Raw genomic sequence first — 8,839 nt, forward strand, 5'->3', positions numbered from 1 at the left:
CTCCTGTCCTTTCTTCTTCTCTCACAGCTAGCTGGGTCTGTGGAGGACATGCATGTGCGTGTTTCTCTTGGGGTTTTTGTGCACTTCCAGTGGTTTTGTGTAGGGAAGTATTAGTGCCCTTCTGGCCTGGCTTGTGCATGTGCGGCAGGGTGCCTGCATGCAGCGTGGGAAGGGGCATGGGGAGGGCTGTATGGACAGGCAGTCACATACGGCTATCAGCTGTACGTCTGCTTTCCCCAGTGGCTGCGTGCTCTAGGCCAGCTCCTTACCTGCCCAAGAGCCCCTCCTTGACCTTCTTCTCCAGCAGATGTGGCCCTCAGCTCCCTGCAGGAGCTGGGGTGGGAGACAGACAACTTTTTGTCCTGCAAAACTGGCTCTTTGTTGGCCAGCAGCAGCTCCAGGCACCAGTGTCACCAAATGAGCCCCTCCGAATGGTGGCAGTGGGGAGACTGACACCGAAACGGCCCCAGAACGTCCTCCGCTGGCCAGTCTGCAGCCAGCCGTGGTGGCCGGGGGATGCCCGGGCAAGCCGGGGTGGCACTGCCTGTCTCTCAGCCGTGCCCTTCTCTTGCAGCGGGCTCCCAGGACAGTCTGCTGGAGATCACCTTCCGCTCCAACGTCCTCCCCGTCCTCTGCGACCCGACCACCCCGCAGCCCGAGGACACCCACCCGCCACCGCTGGGCTCTGGCTCAGGCTTCCCCAGCACCCTGGGCAGCCCCATAGGTAGGAACGACTGTCTGGTGAAGCTGGAGTGCTACCGCTTTCTGCCAGGCTCGGGGCCACCCGCCCCGGAGCCAGCGCTGGGCAGCCTGGAGCTCATCAAGTTCCGCGAGTCGGGCATCGCCTCCGAGTATGAGTCCAACACGGACGAGAGCGAGGAGCGCGACTCCTGGTCCCAGGAGGAACCGCCGCACCTGCTCCATGTCCAGCCCAGGCAGGACCTGGGTGACAGCCTGGAGGATGAGATCGCGGTGTAGGGGTCAGCAGGAGGTGGTGCAGAGCAGCCGGGCCCTGCCGGAGCTGGGGTGGACCCTGGCCGTAGCCCCCTGGCCCTGGCAGGGATGGGACAGCCCGGAGGGAGAGAGGGCAGAGAAGGGAGCGCGATTCTTCCAGCCCGCGGCCGGGAGGTGTGCGGAGGTGAGGATGCAGCCGTGCCGAGGGGGTGCGCTGGGTGTGCTGCGCTCCGGCGTGCATGGGCTTGTGTGCTGAGCTGGAGTGTCCCCGCTTCGCATCGGACAGTGAGCTGACAGCCGCTTGTGCTACCCCCTGGTCCCTGAGCTCCACAAGATGCCTTTCGAGGGTGGGCAGAAACAAGGGGCTCCCTGCTGGATTAGCCACTGCTGCTGGTGGGGCAGCAGTAACGCAGGTGGAGGTTTTCGCTGGGAGAATGAGAGAGCAGGCATGGGGCAGTGAGCAGGGACAAGAGGGACCAAGGAGGCAGCGTCAGGGCAGTGGGCAGGGACAGAGCTGCTGGTGGGTGGTCTGGCTCTCTGCGTGGCGGAGAGGGTGGGGGACGAGGCCAGGGCCATGCTAGCGGGGTGGTTGGGGTTGGTGATGGTGCACTGTCAGCGAGGGCGTGTGAGAGGTGAAGCAGCGGGCGATGAGCCTGGGAAGGAGCTGGAAGGATGGGATGAGGTGAGGTTGTGCAGGGTGGCCGGGCACAAGCAGCTCCTGGCAAGGTGATGGTGTCTGTGGCGCTTCCAGGACAGGGTTTGTCCCAGCCTAAGGCAGAGGGAGGTCACACAGGCACTGCCCGCTTCTCTCCCAGGCTGCGGAGCAGAGAGGAAGGCATGGCTTGGTGCGGAGCAGGGAGCCGGGGCAGACAGCACGGGGCTGTGGAGTGTCCTTTCCCTCATTGTCCAGTCCTTGGGCTCCTTGGTATGGCTGCGAGGTTTCAAAGCCTTTCTGGTGCTCTCAAGTCACGTTTTCAAGCACTTCCCTGCACCCCCCATCACCACAGGCTCCCTGCTTTGCTTTGTAGAAAACCCTCCCATTTCCCAGCACTTGTTTGCTCCCAGACCAGGGCTGGGGGATGCAGTGCTGGTGTCGACCTTGCGCAGGGATGGGCACATTTGCCACCCCTTGATGGGGAGCAAACTGCTTCCTCTGCAGTGGGGCTCCTTCCTGCCTCTGGTTTGTACCCTCCAGAAAAGTGAATCCAAGACCTCAGGATCCCCCACCAGAACCCAAAATAACCATGGCTGAGAGCCACCTGGAGATCATCCCAATCTCCAAGGGATCCAGAGCTTGTTTCTTTTCTACAAACACATTTATTAGCTGCCTGTTGCTGCAGCCTGTAAGAGGCCACAGCTGAAGGGGTGTGAACCAGTCCTAATGTCCCCCCTGCTCCTTGTGGAAACACTCGATGAGGTGGGAATTGGCACCGTTACCTTCCTCCCCATACACCCTTCTATCCTGCTTCTGCTTTGCTTTGTTGCTTCACTGCTGCTCTTGCCTTTGCCAGCTCTGTCTCTGCTAGATCTGCCTGCAACTAACCCCTAGCTGAGGATCTCCCAGACATGAACTCTTGCTCTCCTCCAGGGCTTAGCCCAGCTGCTGAGGAAGGTCCATCACTTCTTTCTGCCCTTTGGAACTGAGAGCTGCTGAGGAGTGAGGTGTGGGTGAGACCCTCGGGGTCGGTACGGGCTGTGCTATGCACCCTCTGCCGCAGGAGGCTGGGTGCTGTGAGGAGCTAGAGTCCTAGTGGGAGGGATGGATGTTTCAGTGTCCCTAGCAGTGGCCTGGTGTCCAGGGGAGCCCCCTGCACTGGCCATGGAGGAGGCAGAGTGGGAGTGGGTGCTGTCTGGGACACGGGTGCTCCTGTCCTCTGGCCACCAATACCTCCATATGTCCTGTCCCACCCTGCTGTGTGCCAGCCCCTCTGCTGGGGACCCCGACACCCCACTGCCAGCTCACAGTGGTTGGAGGTGAAAGCATGGGGTGGGAAGCTGGTCTCCCCAGAAGGAAGAGGGGGGGATGACAGCATGCAGAGGACGTGGTGCAGGCAGCGTAGGGATGTGTGGGTGAGCTCAGAGCGCGACTTCCATGTGGGCAGACAGGTCGCGCAGGAGAAGGGACTGCAGGAGCTTGGCCCTACGCACAGGGCAGATGAAGGGAAAGCCTGGGAGGAGCAGCAGCAGGCAAGAGCCCTCTTCCAGGCTGTGCTGTCTCAGAAAGCAGCTAGGGCTGAGCCATCTCCCCACACCACTGCTCCTGCCCGTCCCTGCCACACATGCCCAGCCCAGGCTGTGCCCCACAAGGAGCTGTCGGGACCAGCCGCGGGCTCAGGCTGCTGCCCAGCGCTCTGCCCGCAGGGGACGGTGGTGGGTGCCCCACAGGCTGAGGGTGCTGCTGGAGCTGGATGGGACCCTGCCAGCGTCCCGCTGCACCACAAGTGTACATGTGTAAATGATCCTTCTCCTCAGTCAGCGCTGCCTCCAAGATGCCTCTCTAGCCTCTCACTTTTGTTATGGGCCTTGACTGGGGATTTATAGCTATATTTTTTTGTCCTTTCTTTTCCTACAACTGTTGTGTTACTAACTGTTGACTCAATCTTATCTGGGAAACCAATCTGTCAATGTAAGTGCACTTAACCCTTGGGTGTTGTCATTAGTCGACTGGCTTTTGCTAAATAAATCTTTCTATTTCTCAAGGCTTTCTGTTGTCTCTTCCTTCTCACTGACTCTCTCTCTTTCTGTACTTCTCTCCCCCTCCACGCTGGGAGTCAGCACCGGCTGTGGCATCCCTTGCACAGACCCCTCCAACCTAAGCACCTTCCCCAGTGGGACCCTCGTTTGTGCCCACCAGAGCGAGGTGCCTGAACATTGCTGGGAGTAGCAGGGGGTTCAGCCTTCCCCTTCCGCCACTGCACAGCCCAGGCTCGTCTCAGGGCTGACCCCACAGCTCATGGGTGCCGGGGCACCCCCAGCATCAGCAGAGCTCCCTGCAGAGATGCTAAGCGGCGCTTTCAGGGGCTCATGCGATTTTTGGCCGCTGGGGAAGGAGAAGTCAGGAAGAGCCTCTTAAAGGATGGCGGAAATGTTGTGCAGGCAAGAGCAGCAGGCAGACGGGGCTGGCTGCTCCTAAAACGATTTATTCCGGCGCCGGCAGGAGCAATGGAGCAGTGCCCTCCCGCGGCGGCTGCACCGCTGGCTGGGCTGCACCGCTGCCTCGGGAGCTGCAGCCTCCTGCGCCTTGCAGGGCCTTGAGCTTGCGGTAGTACACCTTGCAGCTGTAGCCCTCCTGGGAGCTGTGCTGGATGTGGGTCTTGACCATCCACAGTGTGGGGAAGAGGCGGCAGCACGACATGCACTGGTAGCCGTGCCGGGTCACTGGCTGCCCCTGGGAAGCAGCAAGGATGTCCCGGACCATGATGCTGGCTCTGCTGCTGGCCAGCCTGTCCCGCTCGGGGGGCTGGGGCTCGTCTGAGGAGCTGGAGGAGGAGCAGACAATCTCTGAGAGGTCATCAGGCTCCTCGTCCTCCTGGGTGCTGGTGGCTGAGCCGCAGGAGAGGCGGCCCCAGTGCTGCTGGGTGGCTCCTTCGGTGCACACAAAGTAGCTGTAGGGCGAGCACCAGGGCCGGTAGATGGTGCAGGTACTGGCAGGGGGCTCACTGACCGATGGGGTTGCGGGGCTGCTGGCTGCGGAGGAAAGGGTCTGCAGTGACTCACGGGTCCCCGTAAGAACCTGGCCCTTGCAGGGTTGGGAGCTGTGCTGGAGACCCTTCCTCTGTGTCTCCATGGGATGCAGAGGTGGCTGGTTCTATCCCAGTATGTCCCCCCGGCATGGAGGGTAGCATCCCTCCCCTCATGGGGCATGGGTAGAGATGGGCGCAGGGTGGTGGTGGGCACTGAGGCACCGGCACAGCACCGGGCTCACCCAGCAGCCGGCTGGAGCCGTCTCGCAGAGGGCTGCGCTGGCTGGCACAGGGGCAGCAAGGTGGGGACTGAGCTGGCACTCCTAGGGGCAGCACCCACAACTTTGAGGATTCCTACTGGGAAGACACAGGGGAGAAACCAGTGTAGCTCAGAGGTGGAGTGTGACTGCATGAGCCCACCAGATTCCCAGAAAGCACCCGCTGCCACAGACCCACCTGGTCCCCTTTTCCCCACCCATGCAGGAGGATGTGCCCAGCAAAACCCCTCCGTGGCCACCTGCCCACCAGCCCTCGCTGTGCTGCGGGAAGCTGAGCAGTGCCAGGGCTGTGCCCGGGGGGGGGGTGCCCGGGGGAGCCCTCCCCATGCAGGCTCACCGGGAAGGCTGGCAGTGCCCCAGGGGCATGGGGCCTCCAGGCTTCTTGTCCTGGTGCCACAGGGCATGGCCCTGATAGAAACGGTGGGCTCCACAAAGCTCTCCATCACCCTCGCGTAGCCGCTGTGTGGCTCCTGTGCCACGGTACCCATGCTGTTATTTGGCTGATGTCATAAAAGGCATGATGTCACACGTGTGCGCAGTACATAGCAGGATACTCTGGGCAGTGTGCTCAGCCCCCAGGACCTCTGGGGAGCTTGGCCAGCGCAAGGGGAGAGCCAGCTTGGGCTGGAGAGGGAGCCTTGTGGGGGTGGGCAGTGCAGAGCCCAGGCTGTGTGTGCCCCCAGAGAGCCCCTGCTGCTTTGTGGGTGCCTGGCTGGCACCACATGAGATGTCTCTGCAGGCAGCACGGCAGGTCTGGGCAGGGGGTCGGCAGCACGTCTTGCCCAGCAGCGCGGAAGGGACTTGCCTGCTGTCCCCTTGCCATTCCCTTGGTAAATCCTCTCTCTCTCTCTTTCTTTCCACAACCTGCTTCCCAAGTCACTCGGTGTCAGGTAAGAGATGCTCTCAGTGTGATGGCAGTGCCAGTGTGGAGCCTTGGGCTTGCTGCTACCCCAACTCACCCTATGCTATCCCCAGTGCATGCACTGCCCTGTGCAGCCCTGGCATGGCCTGGCTGCCCACAGCCTCTGCGGGGCCACAGGAGCAGCCTCCCCGGCCCCCAGATTGTGTTCCCACGCTGCTGGGTTGGGAACTGGCAGGCAGCTCTGGGACATGCCATCCCTGCCAGGGTCCCCCATCCAGCCTGGCTCACACCCCCTCTCTGTTCTCTTTCCCACTCCAGTGGACCAGAGCATGTTTGAGAACGCCAGCGCCAGCACGGCACCTACCCCCCGGCCACAGCACATCCCTGCCACGGCGGGCACCCCGTTGCAGCCCTCCCGCCCCGCCAGCAGCCAGCACCTCCGCAACCTGGGCAAGGCCGTGGGGGCCAAGGTGAATGACCTCCTGCGCCGCAAGGAGCCAGCCGGCCTCCCTGTCGTGGGAGTGATGGAGGTGAACGCCAGCGCTGGGGCCATGCTGGACACGGGACAGCCGGCTAGTGAGGATGGGTGAGCACCTCCATGGCGTACACCCCACGGCGGGGCCATTGGGACAGGCTGGAGGGGCCTCAGCACGGGGCTGTATGTGACTTCTCTGTGCTTGCAGGGCTGTGGGGCTGGATGCCTTTCCCCGGCTGGAACCCCCGCCCCCTGTCACCAAGAAGCGGATGCCGCGTGCCCTGAAGACCCCACAGGACATGCTCATCGCACCACAGCCGGCAGGGACCAGCCCAAGGAGCAGCACGGAAGAGCCCCCTGAACCGCCCACAGCCCACCCTGACCCTGCAGAGGAGCAGTCGGGGATGAGGGACCCGTCCCCTCCAGAATGCCCTGGCGTTGCCAGCATGATGGGCACCCCAGAGTCCAGCGGGGACCAGCCCACCGGTGCCCTCCCCGTGCCCGACCTCATCCATAAGGGCAGCCTGGATAGCCAGAGGCGAGTGGGCGAGAGGGCTGCCGAGACCTCACCCTGCACAGAGAAGCCCTCGCGGAGACAGGGGCTGCTGGAGCATGAGCCACCGGGGAGCACGGGGCAGATGGAGCCACATACCCCCAGCTGGGAGGTGGAAGGGCCCCATCCCGACCTACTGTCCTTCGAGTAGCGGCGGGGGAGCTGTGGCAGGGGCACCGTGGGGGCTGGCTCTCCCAAACATGTCTCTCGCTGCTACTTGCTGGTTTTGGGGTCATTATTTTGGAGGGGGGGTGGGGAGCGCTGGGGTGGCAGGAGCCGTTGCTGCCCCAGCGTGGGGTGTGGGGAGCCATGACACCCCACTTCTCCCCAAACACCCATGGGGGCACGGCCCATCCTGCTATGGTTTCTGCAGCCCCATCCCAGTCAGTGCAAAGCTCCCATCCTGCCACGGCGCCACCATCCTGTCCGCAGCCAGGGGCCATGCTGAGCTGGGGACCAAGGGTGGGCTTGCCCAGCAGCCTGGGTCCTTGTGCGTGGGAGCAGAAATGCCAGCCTGCCCCCAGCCCTGTTGGCTCTGCTGGGGTGAGTGTCCCACACTGTTCCCCACATCTGCGATGACTGCCCCGGTCCGGAGGATTTCCCACCCTATGTTGTGTGCTTGCTGAGATACCCCGTCCCAGGGTGCCAGCAGGCTCACCCAGCCCTAGTGCCTGGTGCCAGGGAGCCAGATGGCAGATGTGCCCCAGACCGCCTCCAGGTACTGACCCCTCAGCGTTATTCCTCCCAAGTGCCATCTCTTTGCAGTGAAGCCCCAGCCTCAGAGATGCGCTTGCAGTGCAGGCTTTGTGGGGAGCGGGGCTGGATGCCTGGGGCCGCATGGCTGCTGGCCATTGGCTCTGGTGGGGAGTGGAGCTCCCCAGGAGAACCCTCTCCAGCTCCCGCTTGTTTCTTGGTCTTGCCCCAGCCACCACGCAAGCAGGAAGCCCACCACCCCTCTCCTTCCTTTCCTGGGGCAGTGATGTCTTTGCAAGACAGGGATGCAGGAAGCCATGCGGTCCTCTGATACTGCTCTATGATTGTTTCACCATGAATTACAGGAGAGGTTAGGCAGCCTGTGGACCCTTGGGCTGGTGCAAGGAAGCAGCTGTGAGATGGCACTTTTTGCTCGGAACTTTTACATGCATCCTCACTGCAAAAGTGCTTTTGAGAAAAAAAAGCTCCAAAGACCAGATTCTGTCTGGAGGAAGCTAGGGAGTCATGGATGGGGTACGCTTGCAGCTTCTCTTGGGTGACACAGGGTGGCTGGGCTGAAGCAATGTCTTCCACCACCCAAAGCCACGTTGTGGTCCTGCTGAAGGAAGGAGGTTGTGAGCATGGCTGCCTTTGCCCTGGGAGTAGCCGCTGTGCCTCCTTGCCTGGCAGCGTGGTGGCTTTCATGGTGGCGCTGGGGCTCTGCAGTGCTCAGCCACTGGGAAGGCCTCACTCAAGAGCGAAGGAGATGCCAGAGACGCACAGAGCCTGTGGTCGGTGCTGAGGTATAACACACCCTGTGTATAATGTGATTATGTTGTGCATGGCTGATGCCACCCCACAAACAGAAATCTACATGAGTATGTATATGTGTATGCTGCCTAGACCTACACTGCATTGTATATGTTCATGGAAAGAAGGGCTTGTAGCCACTTTTTGAGGAACCAGCATCTTCCAACCCTGCCAATCACAAAGGAACCTCACTGCTGGTCCAGTCCCTCTATTTATGTTGTCTAGGGTGTGTATGTAGTTTGGGACAAAATATGCAGATTGCACAATAAATTTTTTTTTTCTTTTTTACTCACCGACACGTAGCTGTCCCTTGATGGAAGGGGACTGCCAACCCCAGCTCAGTATAGCCCTGAAGCCCCTGAGCAAGGCCAGGTACCTGCCAGGTGCTCATGCAGGGGGGGCTGCACAGCCGAGGAGTGAGGCAGTGGCCCTGGCAGCCCCATGGAGGTGAGGGGAGCTGGAGGAAGCTGCCATCCAGTTCCATACTGCTGGACTGATCGCATAGGACGACAGGGTCTGCTGTGTTAAAGC

The 8,839-nt window shown here is 61.6% G+C and overlaps 3 protein-coding genes across 4 annotated transcripts in view; 2 read left to right on the forward strand and 1 right to left on the reverse strand.

Moving 5' to 3' along the window:
- The window catches only part of LOC121095386 (nitric oxide synthase 1 adaptor protein), a 43,014-nt gene extending 39,361 nt beyond the window's left edge, over positions 1–3,653 (forward strand). For both annotated transcript variants that reach the window (XM_040610108.1, XM_040610109.1), the window contains exon 10: positions 575–3,653. In XM_040610108.1, coding sequence (XP_040466042.1) covers positions 575–978 — 404 coding nt within the window. In that variant the 3' untranslated portion in view covers positions 979–3,653. The remainder of the gene's footprint in view (positions 1–574) is intronic.
- Positions 3,654–3,742: 89 nt separating this feature from the next.
- SPATA46 (spermatogenesis associated 46) lies at positions 3,743–5,403 on the reverse strand. The gene is made up of 2 exons (XM_040610113.1): positions 5,253–5,403; positions 3,743–4,641 (listed from the first exon to the last, which is right to left on the reverse strand). The coding sequence occupies exons 1-2, from the start codon at positions 5,401–5,403 to the stop codon at positions 4,094–4,096; spliced, it is 699 nt and encodes a 232-aa protein (XP_040466047.1). The 3' UTR covers positions 3,743–4,093.
- Positions 5,339–8,600, forward strand: C11H1orf226 (chromosome 11 C1orf226 homolog). Its single transcript, XM_040610112.1, is given in 5 exon segments — positions 5,339–5,466; positions 5,469–5,542; positions 5,544–6,092; positions 6,095–6,363; positions 6,461–8,600. Coding segments are annotated over 5 exon segments (1,419 nt in total). The 5' UTR covers positions 5,339–5,435; the 3' UTR covers positions 6,957–8,600.
- The last annotated feature ends 239 nt before the right edge of the window (positions 8,601–8,839 follow it).

The sequence above is a fragment of the Falco naumanni genome, chromosome 11 (genome assembly GCF_017639655.2).
Source record: "Falco naumanni isolate bFalNau1 chromosome 11, bFalNau1.pat, whole genome shotgun sequence".
In the NCBI taxonomy this organism is placed as follows: domain Eukaryota; kingdom Metazoa; phylum Chordata; class Aves; order Falconiformes; family Falconidae; genus Falco; species Falco naumanni.